Raw genomic sequence first — 16,173 nt, 5'->3', positions numbered from 1 at the left:
AAATGAAAATAAGGCTTTTTTTTTTTTCCAGTCACCCAGGTGTGCTGCTGTACTGGAAGAAGTGTAGAAAAACACTGTACAAAAAGACTGTCTTTTTATTGAATAAAAGGTGACGGAGGGCTATCTGTGTTTTGTGAGAGAAATTGCTCTTGGTTATGCTACTGTTCCTCTGCAAAGGTGTGCTGTGTGTATGTAGTTGCTGTTTTATAGGTGTATGTATATTTGCCATCTTCGATGTTTAGGAGATTTTTATATCTTTAATCTACTGAATCTAGTATATAAGCTACTTGCATAGAATGCTTCCTCATGAAAGAGTGAAGTCAAATTATGATGTCTACACTTCCACATGCTACTGTTTTGCTAAATGGACGTCCAAATTCTGGAGAGAGAGAGGGTTTTGCTTTTGCTGTTTGCTCATTTTCTCAGTCTTTCATTTACAAAGTGAATTTTTAATATAACCACACAATTCTGTTTGAAACCACCTTTCCCTCACCCTTCATTCATTCTGTTTATTTAAGCTAAATTTTGGTTTTGAGACAGGGACAATTTTTTTTTGTTTTTTTTTTTTTGTGTGTGTGTTTAATATAAAAAGCTCTTTGCCTATTCAGGTGCTTTTACACTAAAGAATTTTAAAAGACACAATTAATAGTGATACTTCAACTTCTTCCCCACCATCCATAAACTTAATTTCAGGGAGTTCTTGGTTCAGCTGTAGTGCTTTATATTTTAGTTTAACAGCTTTTCTGTGGACTTGGATAATTGACTTTTCAAATCTTGCAAGTCTTTGGCATTTACCGTGTCCTGTGTCAGGGAATTCTGCAGCTTGATCTATACTTGGTAGTAAGAAAAATCTCCGTTTTGAACCCTATTGGATTCCTGTCTTTTTGAATACACCTGAGGGACTTGGAAGAAGCAGTGGACAATTGTTTTGTGCCTATCTTCTTCTTGTTCACATTTTCATAGGGCTTTATTATGTCTTTCCTCATCTGTGTTTAGGGCTACTAGTCTGTTTATTCCTTAGTTCTGATCAACCCTGCAGCACTCTTTTTCTCACTTTATCCTTTCTCAAAGGAATGAACCATAACTGGGTGTAGTACTCAGACTGTAGATACACAGCGGGTTTCTGTAGTGGTAAGATGTTAACTTCTGTTTTTTTCCCTCTATCCTGTTTCTAGAAATTGTGAACATTGGGTATGCTTTTCTGAGCATGGCATATGAAATTGGTGTTTCATAGCACTGTTGATGTTAATCCTAAATTCTTGTATGGAAAATAGCTTTTTTTTTTTCCTTCTTCCCATCTGCATCAGTTCACATTTACCACTCTATATTAAGCAGGTCTTCTTGCCTATATGACTGCTTCAGAGAGCAACAGTTTTCTGTTTGTGAGGCATGACTTCTCATTACTGAAGTCATCACTATTTTTCTGTGATATACATCCATGTGTCCCTCAGCCTTCTTTCTAGAATCATTTCTAAAATTGCAAAAGAGCATCCCTCAAACAATGAAAACTCATTTTCTGATGGATTGTCAGCAGACAGCTTGAGTTAGAATGGTCATTTTAATAACAGTGGTTTTGACCCATCATTGCTCCTTTATTGGAAGGGTTCAGTGCTGAATAGTTCTGCTAATTTTACTCCAGGCTTGATTTGAGAAGACTGTTCATCGGGGCAAAAGAATGATCGCTGCTCTGGAGGAACAGTGATGCAGTTGGAGGAAGTGTTTCTTTTTCAGAGACTGAAATTTAGTAACATCCTCAAGGCTGTTGAAGTTGGAGGCTTTTTACCCTCCGCAAACACAGTCAGAATGCAAGTGGAATTTTGCAGCACATCTGTGTACTGTGTGCACTGGCTTATACTGTGCACAGGAAGAGTTGGGTCTTCGTTTATGAGGGATTTTGCTGTCATATGTTTCTGATGGGAATATCTTGGTTTTTTGAATGGTGGATGAGATGTCTCTTGGATTTTAGAGGACTATGTAATTTAATGGCAGTATCCTCTCTCTCTGCAGCTGCCGATGGGATGGTGTGTAATGAGTTATGCTCAAGTGATGGCTGCTGGGGACCAGGGCCAGACCAGTGCCTCTCCTGCAAGCGCTTCATCAGGGGAAGGACCTGCATAGAGTCTTGTAACCTGTATGATGGGTAAGGTATTTCCTTTTATTTCCCTTGCACTTTTCCCTAAAGCTGCTTGATTACATTGTTCAGGATTCCAATGTGTAAGTTAACTTGTTTGTACGATAAGCAGTATCTGTTCCACTGCCAGTATCACTGCTTTTGAGTGAAATATACTATGGGATAAGTTTTAAGTATTTCATAATGTGAACTTGTGTAGAAGGATTTATCTAGTATTGTGCTTGCTGAAGTTCTCATACAACATTAGTTTGTTACACCTATTACACTCCTGATAATGTGAACAATTTGATTTAGACGAAGACATAAAACATTTAGCCCTACTTGAATATTGACACCCCTATTAAGAAAAATATATGGTTATGTTCTTTCAGATGAGTTAGATTTAGGCATGTAGTAGGGAAACTCTGAGTAAGGACCCCAAAGTAGGACAACTTTTTTTTTTAATGAAACATTCAGTATGCTACACAGAAATAGCAATAATACAACCAAAATGAGTTCTCCTTTTTTTTCTCCCATTTGTGCACGTGCACCATCTTTTCCGAAAGGTGGATAGTCTACCTGCTGCACAGACAAAGCTGGCAGACTCTGCCTTATGACAGGGAAGTAGAGCTAAGCTGTTTGTGTGACTTGCAGCAAAAGAAATTCATAATTAGTTTGTGGAGGGAAGCAGGTAGAATTTCACTACCTGTATAATAGTATAGCAAGGTCCCTAGCATTTCTTTTATAATAAAGATAAATAAAAAAGAGACAAATTATTGTAATTACATCTTTTCCTTCAAGGTGCTAATTGAAAATATCATCACTGCATGGTTTCTTTCTTTTCCTGCCTTGGATGCCAACTCATGGAACTGTTATGGGGAGAGTATTTAAATGAACTCCTGTAAATACCTGCTTAGATTATTTCCGAAAATAATCTAAACTTTTCTATCTGGAGAAGACATGCAAAAAGCATTGACAGAATACCATTTTATATGCTTAAAAAAAAAAAAAGTTGCAGATCACAAGTGTATTATATGCACCAGAACATATTTGAGCACAAATCCTGTGGCAGTTCGTGGCTGGTCCTGCTACGGTGCCTGTCTCGGTAAGATTGCAAGGAGGCTCTGTGCTTGGATGGCTTAACCAGCCCTTTAGTTGGGATGTTCTGAACTGTATTGATTAGGGAGTGGTATTTGCACTTCACACAGGCTCAACTCCTCAGTAAATATGAGATGTGTGACCTGGGCTTGGGGAGAAGTATTTTTGTTTGATTGAGAGCTCTGCATGTTCATCTTGCAGGGTAACAACAGTATTTCAGGGTAGGGTCGAATGTATTTGACTTCTTTAAGTCCTCGACAGGAAAGCTCTGTCTCCAAAGCTACAGAAGGATGAGCTTAATTGGAATGGTCAAGTGAGGTTTTCCTTAGCTGTATTGTTGCAGTAGATCCTGATGGTTGTAGAGGGGCAGAGGAAGGGCATCAATAAACAAAGCACAAAGGCCTTCACCCTTTAATATTAGTGCAGCCCATGGGCATGAGTGGGCAGCACACCTTTAATTAATGCAAATGTTATAAATAGATAATGCAACAAGATGGGATCCATCTGCAAAGCTTAGGTGTCCAGTCTGAGCTTATCACATAGGTTTTCTCTGCGGTTAGTGGGGAGGGAGGCTACCTCTCAGGTGTTGCTTTGTTTCGGTCTAGAGTAAGGTGAGGTGAATAGCGCTGAGAAGGTGCTGGAGCTTTTTGTAAACAGCTAGCAACTGAATTGAGACACCTGATGTTTGATGGAAGAAATCCCTATCCAACTATTATCGGTACCTTTTCTTTCCCCCCTTATAAGTGGTTAATAATAATTTTTAAAAGGGTGAAAAAAGATCCCTTAGCTGATAGCTGTGTGTGAATACATGAAATAAATAAGCAAAAGTATTTGTTTTGACACTTTATAGATTCAGACCTCAGTCTAGAATTGTTGTTTATGAAAATAAAGTTATGAGCTTTTTGGAGAAAGGTTTTGAAGTGTGAGTGTTTGCAGAGACTTAACTAAAAGAATATAAAGAGCACCATGATTGATGCACTTCCTAATGTTTTCCTGTCTGGTAGCGATGTCTTACATGTAACGAATGTCTTCCTGAGCCTTAGATAAAAACAGAGAAATGAGTTACTTCATCTACTACATTCACTAGTGTGAATGAGGATCTTATTTCTTGAGGGAAAAGGAGAAAAACACTGAGGTTTGATACTGGTAAACAAGATGTCCACTGTTTCACCTGCCTGTGAGTGATGTTGCTGATGGTGCCCAACTTTCAGCTGTTGTAAAGGAGCAAAATGCAATTAGAAGTGATCTCAGCTGGTGTAGTCCACTGGCATTAGTGAAGCTGGTTTCCACCAGGTGAAGAGGCAGCCATTTTAGTTCAGTTTCAGTCTCACTTCTGTTTTCTCCTAACCTGCCTGCAAAATATTTTTCTAGGGAATTTCGTGAGTTTGCAAATGGATCTGTCTGTGTCGAGTGTGATCCCCAGTGTGAAAAGATGGAAGACAACATGATCACGTGCTATGGGCCGGTAAGAGCAACCTTTGGTGTGTTGTGGGCTAGCTGGTTGTTAGAGTGTGCTAAAGCACAGGCATTTTTTGCTTGGAGAATTTAGAGTAACTGTTGAAAACCTAGGTTAACAAAAGAAAAAACAAGTGTGTGTGTGTGTATATATATATATATACATAATATATATATATATATACACGCACACTCTCCGTGTGGGATGGAATTCTGCACGTTAAACAGATGCTAGGAGTAAACTCCCTTGGATTAGTCTCCTTAAGATGGCTTAAAAAATGCATGCCCTTTTCTTTCATGAGTTGTCTTAATGCCTTAGCTGTGTAGATTCATCAGGTCTTTAAATGACAGAAGGTATTCAGTTGCAATTTGAGTGTCCTCTTTTATCACTGTTTTTATTCATTATATTCAATTCTGTGCTGTTTACTGTAATTTCAGTTGACTTTTTTCAGAAAAAGTGTGGGAATTTGTCACAATCTCTTGGAAAGCTTGAGCGACCTGTTTTTTTTTTCTACACAGGCCAGTCTTTGGCGTTGTTTTGATACAGCTTTTTTTTTGTGTGCATCCTAAAATGAATGTTAACTGCAGCTGTCACCTTTATATGTCCAGCGAGTCCCGTTTCAAGGACTATTGCTCTTTTTTTAGACAAAAATCGTTCCTTTCTTTTGGTCTTCTGTATATTGCAAAGATTGAAAGAAGCATGCAGGATAGTGAGGAGTTGTATTTTAGGCTCTTCATCACTGAGAAAATTTAACCTGTAGCTTATTTCTTTGTTTCTATGACTTAACCTACTGATTATAAACAAAACAATGGCATTACACTGCTAATTATTCTCATCATCATTTTTGTTGCACTACTGTGCTTTCTGATACTACAAAGCAAGAACCTAACATTGCAAGTTTTCAGCCAACGAGGGGAATTTGGATTTGTAGCGGGACTCCTGGATGTAAAATCATAAACCAGTGCCCAAACTGAACACCAGATTTGTTTTGTTCCACTGGCTTAAAATGTTCAGTTTACATTGTTCCAAGAGCCTCAGTTTATAGCTTTTAACAGTCCAGTCTATGTATGTGTTAAGAAGGAGACCTTGTAGTCCTTCAGCATTGTTGTGACTAGATACTGCAGGGAGAATGCAGTTTGGAGAATAATTCTGTGTCGCAGAGGTAGCGTATCCCACTGAAAGACCATTGCACTTGCTTTGCAAGCACTGTTCAGTATTGATTAGTGTTGCAGGAAATTTTTCTCATGTAGATTTAAAGTGGGCATGAAGTTTGTTGTGTTAAGCACACCAGTAATATAGAGAAACCTGTTCAGAAGCTAGAATTTAAGTCTTAAGCTTTACAGAATAAGTTTCTGCCCAGAACTGCCAGGATTTACGCATGTTGCTCCCGAACAGTGACTGGGGCCATGCAGGTAACTCGCTGCTCATGGGGAAAGAAATGCTACTGCAGTTACTGCTGAGTGTGCTGTCATGCTAAGATCTGCAATTCTAGTGCAGCAGGAGAAGACAGAGTAACTTGAGTGTGTGCTGCATTTCTTCCATGTTCTCCAGGGACCTGACCACTGCACAAAGTGTTTCCATTTTAAGGATGGTCCAAACTGTGTAGAGAAATGTCCTGATGGCTTACAGGGGGCAAACAGTTTCATTTTCAAATATGCCGATGAGGATCGTGAGTGCCATCCATGTCATCCAAACTGCACCCAAGGGTAAGTACAAACTCTGAAGTGAGTCATTCTATTCACTGTTTGTAGACCACTGATTTAGCTACAGTTTGGCTTGTTAAAGCACTTGTTCCACTCCTGAAAATGGAGTGCGTACAGCAGTATATGTAGCTTGTTTTCCAGGATTTCTCATGACATTCAGATTTCAGTCATAAAAGTCCAGCAGCTTATCAGAAAATAAGTTTACACCTCTCTGGAAAACCACACAGAACTTTTTTTTTTTTAAAGCAATGCACAATTAGCTTTCCTACCAGCTAGCTCTGCTTTGTAACGAATGCTTCCATTTGCACCTAAGTGTAGACATGTACAATGACTTTATTTTTAGTATTTATTTGTATATGGTATTTTCATTTCAGTTCTTTGGTATTTCTGAAATAACCCTGCAGCTCTTCCATGAGACTGAAATGTTAGTGTCACCTTTTTTCATAGGAGGACTGATGAAATGGGTTTGTCGGAAACCTGAATCTGATGATCAATTTCTCAAGTCCTAAGTATCTCCACGATCACTTTTTTACATTTGGAAATATATAGACCACGTATCTGAGCCAGAATTAAGAACGTGTAACAAAATAACAGTAGTCGAATACATAACTGTTGTTTTGCATGGGCTGCATCAGTTAGAAGTGTCTTTTTGATGAGATGGTTAGTGGTGTCCAGCATACAAAGAAAGCAAGAGGCAGCCAGGGGGGAAAGAGAAAACTTCAACCAGTGAAATAATCTTCCACAAGAGGCTCTTACTGTTTAGCAGCTAAAATTAAACCAGTAAATTATTCAATGTAATCTTGATGTCAACAGCTGTTGCCATTCAAAATGAGACCTTTTGCTGGTTTTGCAAATCTAATTACAATAGAGCCATTAGGGAAATGAAAGTGAGATAGCAAAGACACAGCCAGGATCTGTTACACATTTGTCTTCCCCTCAGACCCTTTAAATCAGTTACGCAATAGAAGGAAATGCTGCTACTGTAGAAGAGTGTAAGAAGAAACTATTTGAAAAGATGAGCTCACTTCAGGAGCTCTGTTCCTGGCTTTAAGAGGTGGTGGAAATGCCAGTTCTGAGGGAGTCTGACAGGCCCATCTATGGTTGACAGATTTACTGTCTGCCCTGCATAAGAAGCACCTTGCAGTTTTGCTGGCCTCTCAGAAGAGTAGGATGTGACCATTCTTCCCGTTCCATCCCCTTTTCTGGGGAGATCTGACTGTAATTAATTGTCCAGGAGTAGCTGTGTTTCCTGGAGACCAGGAGGGGAGCAGAAAGTTTTCCATTCCTTATCGCTTCTTTATATGCATCAATATTGTGCAAGTGGTTGGTTTTGTCTCACTGGATAGAATGGGATCAAGAAGTGAGGTTTATACACATTCTGGTGGAAATCTGACATTCTAGTTCATAGGGTTCCTTTATGCTAAGCTCTGATATCGTATAATACTTGAACTTTGTTTTCCCTTCTTTACTTTGTGCAGAAGTCTGGTCCAGCTGATAGGTGAAAGAATGTCTCATTTAGCTTAGTATGCCAGTCCCCAGAGAAATGACAGAGATACGCTGGTAATAGGGCCAAAGATTTCTCCTGGGTTACATATGCAAAAATGTAGTTATCTCCTAGATGAAGAGCTCTACCTTTACTATGAGTCACATACTATTCCTCACAGAAATCCTCATCCTCTTTACTAAAAGGTTGATGGGTCTGTTCTTAGGTGTTTTGTTACCCCTCATGAAAACAACACACGCATGCCCCAGTCTGGATAAGCATAGATAATCTCTTCCAGTATTTCTAAAGACTTTCTGGCATGTGATTATGTTAATCTGTTAACGATTGCCCCAGATGTTTGGGGTTTATGGGTTTTCCATCTTCTTGCCAGGTTTGTCAGGGACTGAATGTGCCCACAGAGAAAAAGGAAATCAGTCTCTCCTGAAATGCTGCATTCTCTAGTTTCATATCCTCCTTTAGAAATTAATATTAAAGTTCCCCTCAATCAGGATTCTTCAGTGAAACAGGTTGTGGAGGGAACATACCTTGATATTTGACTCACAACTGAATGGTACAGAGAAACCTTAAATTTACTTCATCTACTGTGTGTGTTCTCCTCTGTCAGACCAATTGCTGGAATAAAACCAGTGCCCTAGCAGTACAGCTTAGGTACTTGTCAAAAAGTCTTGAGCTGCTGCAGAGCACTGCTGCCAGTGAGGCGCTGTCTAAGTCCTGCAGTGCTGCTCTGTGAATCAGGGTCTTCGCTAAAATGCATAGTTAATTCCCATAAGGTTTTTTTTATCATCTCCAGCTGTTGCTGTCATAGGGGAAGATACCTGTCCCACCTTTGTGTTTTCTGTGAGCATTTTGGCACAGTTTTGTAGCAGTACTTGCAGACGATCGCTCACTAGAGCATGGAATTAGATAACACTGTTCTCCTTTATTCAAGTATAATGACTGCTCCTGTTAATAGGCGTGTCATTATGCAGTCCTGTTAATGATCTTACATTGACTAAGAAAACTATCGAGGAGTGACTTCCTTGGATGCATCAACTTTGCTTTTTTGGCTTTGCATTCCCATGATAAACATCAGCTACTCTGAAGCCAGTTTGGAGCAGATCTGAGGCCCGTAGGACAGCTATCCCATTTAATTCAAGAGAGTCAGAAAGCATTTGGCACTTTTCCTTGCTGAGCTAGCCAAAATGGAATGCTTTCACAGAAATAAAATACTAATTATATAATAGCATCTGACAGTCTGCTTCCTCCCTGGGCAAGACACAAACAGGAGATTTCACTGGACACCTCCTCTCATCAGATATTTTCTTGCTCTTTTTTTGGAAGGAAAGGTATTACTGTTCACCAAGAGTTTATTATCCCTCTAAGCCAAAACTAGAGAAGTCATGGGAGCTTCAGTCAACATATGAACGGTCCGGAAGGGATCTGAAGGCACAAGGACTGTCTTGCCCCAAAGGCGTTTTGAATTCCAGTTGGCACCATAGTGCAAATTCAATGGCAACAAATTCTAGCTAAGGCACTGTTACTATTTTGTTGATGAAAATTCTCTCCCTCTCCCCAGCCCCAGTTCAACTTCCTTACTGTCACTGTCAGCATATACTTACTCCCTGTTACCTAAATAAATCCATGGTTTTGATTCATCTGGCTTTATCCATAGCAATAGTTGGATGAGCAGGTCATTGCCATAACTAAGGTTTTCTTCTGTCCAGAGTTAATCCATTTATATTATCTCATAATCAATTTTGTTTGTTTTCAATAACAAGGATTTTTGAGAATTCATCTGACTAAAAATGGCTTTGCTACTCCAGATCTGAGAAAAGTTAAGACCCTACCTCAAAGTTAAGGAAAACTGACAATACTTATGAAAGTTGGAGAGAAAAAAGGTTATTTCAGGAGAAAATGATTGTTATTCTAATTTTCAAAACCATTTTAACAATTTTTCTTTCAGAAAATGATTTTGTAAACGTAAGGTGAGCTCCAAGTGTAACTGTCTTATAAGCTGTATTGGACTATTGTAAGGTACTGAATATGTCATTAATAAATTGTAACATATCAATTAACCAGTTCATTTTACAGAGAGAACTTGGAAAATAAACATACCATCCAGACTCCAAGCAGAAGGAGGAAGCCTGGGGGTCAGTGGAGTTCCAGTGTGATGCATGATTGTGTCACACTTGTACTTCCATGTGTCAAAAAGCCTGACACCAAGGAAATTATTTCCAGAGGAAAAATAACTGATGACTTCATGGTGAAAATTAACTTGTTAATAGAACTAAGTGTCTGCTGCCATTACTCACATTGTATTTACTGCATTTAAATCAGGACAGCCAGAATAGAGTATGTAGCTATTCACCATTACTAGGAGTAACGGAAATTGCACCTAGACAGAGTTTTTCTGTTTGAGAAATCCACTGAAGACGATTACAGGTTTAAATAAAAATCAGTGATATTTCAGGTTTGGGTGGGCGAGGTCCAAACACCTCTCCTCTTCTGGATTCAAGGTCCTATTCTCCAAAAGTCTGAGAGTAAATGTGCAGATGTGAAATGACTTCAAGACAATAGGCTCTTTATGTCTGCCACTTATCTGAACTAGTAATGGGCTCTCCGACCTCTAATCTGAAAAGGACCTTCTTTTTATTTATAGCAAGAGTCTAAATTCAGCTTCTCTTGACATGCTAGGAAATGGAAGATCTTGAACAACTTTTTCAGCCTCCTTCATTACTGAACTGGTTTTCTGCAAATTGCTGAGAATGCCATAAAGGAAGAATGCTGGGCATGTCTGAGAGTGAATTCAGACTTGTAAAGCCCAGGACAGCTGAAATTTCAAAAAAAAATATATCTGTCAAGAGTTCTAAGTTTTTGAACTGTCTGTAAATCTACCCTTTCCACTTCATGCATTATCTGGCCACCTGGGTATTTAACGAATCCATTTTGCTCGCACATTTGCTGAAGGAAAACATTATTGAGGAAATACAAAGTCTCTGTTTGCATGTCACAGCTTTTATGTAAAAATAAAGATTCAAGTAAACAAACAAGAGGTAAGGTTCACTGTTGTTCTACTCTCCCTGGTGAGCAGATGGGAGCAGGAAGACGGTGAAACTGAATCTGCTGAATTTGTGTTGTAAGGGCAGAGTGATAGCTTAATTTAAATGCAGCAAAAACTGATGAGTGGCAAGTGATGGAGAAGTGGAATGGCGATCTCTTGGGAGCATATTTGAACTCTTAGAAATTCTGACATCTCCCTTTATCAAAGCCAAACTGGAAGCAGGAGACTTTAAAAAAGAATTTGGGATTATACCTTAAATTTAAAATGCCTCAACTGAAGGGAGTATCCATCTGCCACAGGAACAGGTTATCTGACGCATCAATAGCCTTGCAGCTGAGGAGCTTGTTAATAACATGGTCCCAAGATCTTGTTAAAGAGTTAAAATTAGTGGTTTGTTTTCCTTAAAATTGTGAGGGCTAGATGCTTGCTATGGATAAGGGGGGACTGGCTGGACATTCAGCACTAAAGGGTGTCAGTTTGTCTCAGACCCTGAAAGCTTAATTTCATCTGTCTTTGATAATCTTAACTGCTGTGTGAAAGGTATAATTGGCTTTCTCTGTGAATGCAGAGGGGGCCTAGTACACCATTTCAATTACTACTCTTCATGAGAGCATGGAAAGTCCACGAATACCTGAATACCTGTGTTTTGCACACAGGCTCTTTTCCCCATGGCTGTGCTTCATTGCTGCTGCATAAAGTGATTCCCTGTAATTCCATTGCCTTTGGTGAGCACCTGCTGAATTTGCAGGTGGAGGACTTCCGGCAGCATCTACAGACAGCAGAATGAAGTGCCTGAATCAGCAAACAGCGTTTTGCTCTGATTTTTTTTTTTTATGTGAATCTTCAGCTTCCTTGATGAGTACAGTCAGCTTCCAAAATATATGCCCTAGCTGGAAACTTAGAACAGAATGAACAGTTGCATCAATTACAGAAAGAAGGAAAAAAAGAAAAAGTTTTGCATTTTGCTCTCAGAGGTCTCGTTTTGCGAATCAACTGCTTCCGTGCAGTAATCAATGGTTTGATGATTCAAAAAACGTCCAGAAAAAGCAACTCTATTGTCAGGCCGCCTACGTACGCAGGTGAAACCTACATTAAGTATTGTTTGAGCCAAGATTTGTCCAACCTTGGAATACTGTTTACGTTGCTATTGTTGTTCCCATCACAAGCTTGTTTTTGTCACAAGCTATAATTTAGTAGTGAGTTGGGTATGTCTTGAGAATTATAATTAAGAATGTGGCACAAAGGGGATTCCTGCTTCCTTGGATCTGCAAATAACAATTTTTTTTTTCTCTTTCTCTCCTTGTTCTCAATTTGGATTTGCTGCAGGTGCATAGGTCCACGTATTGAAGACTGCGTCGGCCTGATGGATAGGTACTTGCTGAGTGATCGTTCCCTGTGTGTCTTCCATCTTCCACGTGTGGACAAGGGCGCATGCGTGTGCATGTCCTTGTGAATGGCAAATGACGTCTTTTGTTCTGTAATTGCCTGCAGGTGTAGAGGTCCCGCTAGTCATGACTGCATTTACTATCCATGGACACGACAGTCCACTTTACCACAACATGCTAGGTAACATCCACCACTTCTCCATTTTTGTACACTAGGTCCTTCCCTAGTTACCATAGGAACGTTATACTATCCAGTTTGTTCAGAAATGTGGAATATGGGAAGAATATAATGTGTTCTTAAGTAATTTATGCCTCTGAACATCCAAATTTGCTTCTCTATTTGAAAGCCAATTGAATATCTTACATGTTTATCTTAGCATGTTTTTTTTTTCCTGAGGTTAAAACAAAAACAGTCCAATTCTGGAATTTTAAGCAGAAATACATGTTTCTTGATGAAATTTTACTAGAAGTTAAACATAGTGAAAACCTCTGGTTAAAGTTGATTTTTTTTTTTTCTGTTTGGCATTTTTTAAAGACAGAACTTAACAGAGCTTTTTCTTCCATACTTTCCTGGGGGGGGGGGGGGGGGGGGGGGGAATAAATGTTTAAGCAAAACTTAATTTCTCCCTCGATTTATCTGTCTTGATTTTTTTTTCAATTTTCTGTTATATATATATATAAAAAAAAAAACTGTCCTTGCAGCAATTTTGTTTTCCAGTAATGATGATCAAATCAAATTAATGCAAGAGGAATCCCAAAGCACTGCAGTTATATTCCGCATTCATTTTTGTGAAGGCCATTCATTGCCATTGAGTTTGTTAATTTTTAAAATCAAACTGGGTAGTATGACTTCCAGGCTTTGGGGTTACTGTCATGAGTTAGGATTAGATAAGAAATATATCCTTCCAGTCAGCTTCATCTCATTGAGCATTTTATTTTGTTTTTATTTTCTTTAAGAAAAGATTTTAAAGTTACTTTTCCTTTCTAGTTTCATACCTAACGTGAAGATACCTGTTTTCTAGCTGTTGAGGGAGAACATGTTTAGCCTTGAAAAACAATCTAAATGCTATCAGGTGGTATACCTGTGTAACTAAATGGGTATCAGTTCTGACTTAATTCTTAGACCAATGATTAGGCAATGGAAGAAGAATAAGGTTTTTTTTTTTCCTATTATGGTATTTTTTTTTAATCGTTCTGTTATGGGGTGTCTAGTTCGAGATACTTCTGTGGGGGACTCATTTTCAGATGTACTCAATGAGTATGAGTTACTAAAAACCTGCTATCAGTTTTAAACGTCTTCACTTTGTCAACTTTACTCAAAGCACAAATATAGAAAATGTATTATTAATTGTATAAGTTTAAGGGGCGTATCGGACTATAGGGAATGAGGACCATGCTGACATTCATTACTTTAGTAATCAATTTAAAAACAACACGTATTTCATCAATTGGACTTCAATCAGTTTTTGAAGGAATATTAAGGGCTTAATACTAGGAAGACAACATTTTTTTGTAACTTAGTGTTATGGTCTGCTCGCTCTAGCTTCTTCTGTTAGCCCACAAGCTAGTGAGACCTTATTCACTGTTTAATTCCTGTGGTACAGCTTCAGAACTTTGTTCTGAAAATGGTCAGGTAGCAGTGAAGTCTTTGTGGGTGCCGCAAGCAATCACTGAAGTTAAGGGAAAGACTCCTGTTAATCACAGTGGATGTTACATTGGCCCCTGGGACCTTGGATGCGATATCACAACACTAAAGAAAGTGTTGACTATAAGGTTTCAGGCTGAAGCCATGTGTTAACAGGCAGTGTTTGTTCTGCATTTTACATTGTGCAAATTCTGTTTTTTGTCTTGAATCTACTGTCTAGATAGGAAAGCAAATGATTCAGTAGGTGGAAGTAAAACAAATGTTTTACTCTGCTCAAGCAAAGCATTTCCTGCTTGATTCAGTATGAGAAGGGAGGGACCCTCAAATGGGCATTTAGATCTCATGGATTTCGTTTGTTTTGACTTTGCTGAATTTATTTTAGGAAAACTAGTTCACTGTAAATGTGATTAAATGTTAGTATGTGTGCATTTTTCCCTTTCAAAACAATGAAGGAGGTTTTAGGGCTTTAATGCTTCTGTATTTATTAGATCTGTAAAATTTTACATTTTTTTGGTGAAAATGGTTCATTGTGATTGGGCTGAAAATGGGCAAAACTGCATTGGCAAAAGTGATACCTTTTATTATGACTGAAGGGATGTAAATCATAAACGGATATGTTCTACTTAAATGGAACGTTTTTGGGTCCCTTTAAAAGTTGTGGGACCTCCCTAGACTAACAGACTTTAAAATTAATCATTGGTTTCATCCGTGTCCCATTGAGTAGAATTTCTTCCATTTTTCTTTTACAGTTTTGCAACTTGCAAATTGGTTTAGCCATGATCCATTGACTTGAGGGCTTTTGTAAGAGCATGGTAGAATAGCAGAGGAATTTCTACTGTCATGTTTAATAAAGATTAATCAGATGTGCATCACATGGCCTGTTTCCAAATGACAGGTGAAACTTCAGTTTTTCTGCTTATGTTTTGTCCCTTATGTGCTGTGGAAAAATCCTTACTTTTGCTATTCCATGTCTTCCTGCATAGCTTTTTATTTTTTAACCCTTAACTACAGTAGAGTGCAGTTCACAGGATGAAGAAACCCTTTTATTTCCCTATTTCCACCTTAGTGCGATTTATAAGGGCTGTTAGACCTCGTTTCCTCTACACAACGTGACAGATTTCTCAGATGACTGTGAGGCGACTTGCCAGATCTCATGCTCTTATTTTTTCCTGTGAGAACCTGCATTTACTTTCAGTGTAAGTTTTTCATCACAAAGGCTTTCACCGTATTCTTAATTGCCAGGAAAAGTGCAAACTGTGAATAAGTAAAAGTCTTCGTAAGAGAACCAGTACATGGTCAGAAGTGTGGGACAACCATGCGCATCGTTTGCTTGTGGTTAGTTGCAAATTCCAGCTGTTGTTACACTCTTCATAGGGAAAGCCTTTGCTCACGTTTGTGGCACAAAAGGAGCAGGTGGAGGCTGGGATCTCCCAGGGTGCCCAGAGGAGTTAGCACTCCTCTTTTCCCACCTGTCACTATTATGACATGCCATTCAATACCTTCTGGCAGTTGCACTCAGCGGTTTCTTTGAGTGGAATAGCATAGTTGTTAGAGGCTCTGGATACAGCATGGGCCACAGTGAGTGCAGTGCAGAGAACAAAAAGAGGAGTCTGCCTCAAAGAGCTGGATAACCATTGCCTAAAAGGAAGACTGAAAAACTGTTAGTGCTCTACCATCCATTAAGAAAATGACTGTAGTTGCTCACATAAGGTTGGTTCTTTTGTGCACCCCAGATCCCAAAAATTATCTAACTTGGTTATTGAAGCTGGGCTGTGGACAACCTTTCTGACTTAAAGTATGAATTCTGAATGTGTTTATCCTTCTGTAATTCATAGAACTTAAAGCTAGGAAGAGATTATCAAAACAGGAATGAATTTTATTTTTTTTCTGGTGTGTGTGAGATTGTAAATCTGAAGGCGTAATGGGAAGCATGTGGTGGTTATGATGGGAAAGAACTAACACCTTAATGGCCCTGGTCTAAGTAAGCTGATGTCTCTATTGATTTATGCCCTAAGATAACTTCACGTTTTGTTTTTAACTTACAGAAACTTAATTAGCCAGTACCACCATTGTCAAATGGTTACATAAAATGAAGTGTAGGTGTTAACTCAAATTGCAATCCTAATGCTAGCTTTGTATCAACAAAGGACGTTCTCTCAACAAATCATCACTTCCTAAGCAAAAAAAAAAAAAACTGTTTTTATGTACTCTGTGTGTGTACAAGAGCTAATT

At 38.7% G+C, this 16,173-nt stretch overlaps 1 protein-coding gene across 16 annotated transcripts in view; it reads left to right on the top strand.

The window, feature by feature from the left end:
* Positions 1–16,173, top strand: part of ERBB4 (erb-b2 receptor tyrosine kinase 4) — a 580,719-nt gene that overhangs the window by 427,085 nt on the left and 137,461 nt on the right. For 15 of the 16 annotated variants that reach the window (XM_080600555.1, XM_080600553.1, XM_080600542.1 and 12 more), the window contains 4 exons: positions 2,008–2,140; positions 4,580–4,673; positions 6,216–6,370; positions 12,403–12,477. In XM_080600555.1, the coding sequence (XP_080456681.1) occupies positions 2,008–2,140; positions 4,580–4,673; positions 6,216–6,370; positions 12,403–12,477 (457 nt within the window). Of the gene's footprint in view, positions 1–2,007; positions 2,141–4,579; positions 4,674–6,215; positions 6,371–12,237; positions 12,283–12,402; positions 12,478–16,173 lie in introns of all 16 variants that reach the window. The other variant, XM_080600552.1, reaches the window with a different exon arrangement.

The sequence above is a fragment of the Anser brachyrhynchus genome, assembly GCF_964034855.1.
Source record: "Anser brachyrhynchus genome assembly, chromosome: 7".
In the NCBI taxonomy this organism is placed as follows: domain Eukaryota; kingdom Metazoa; phylum Chordata; class Aves; order Anseriformes; family Anatidae; genus Anser; species Anser brachyrhynchus.
The sequence above is the reverse complement of the archived record's forward strand: the minus strand, read 5'-3'. Positions and strand labels throughout refer to the sequence as shown.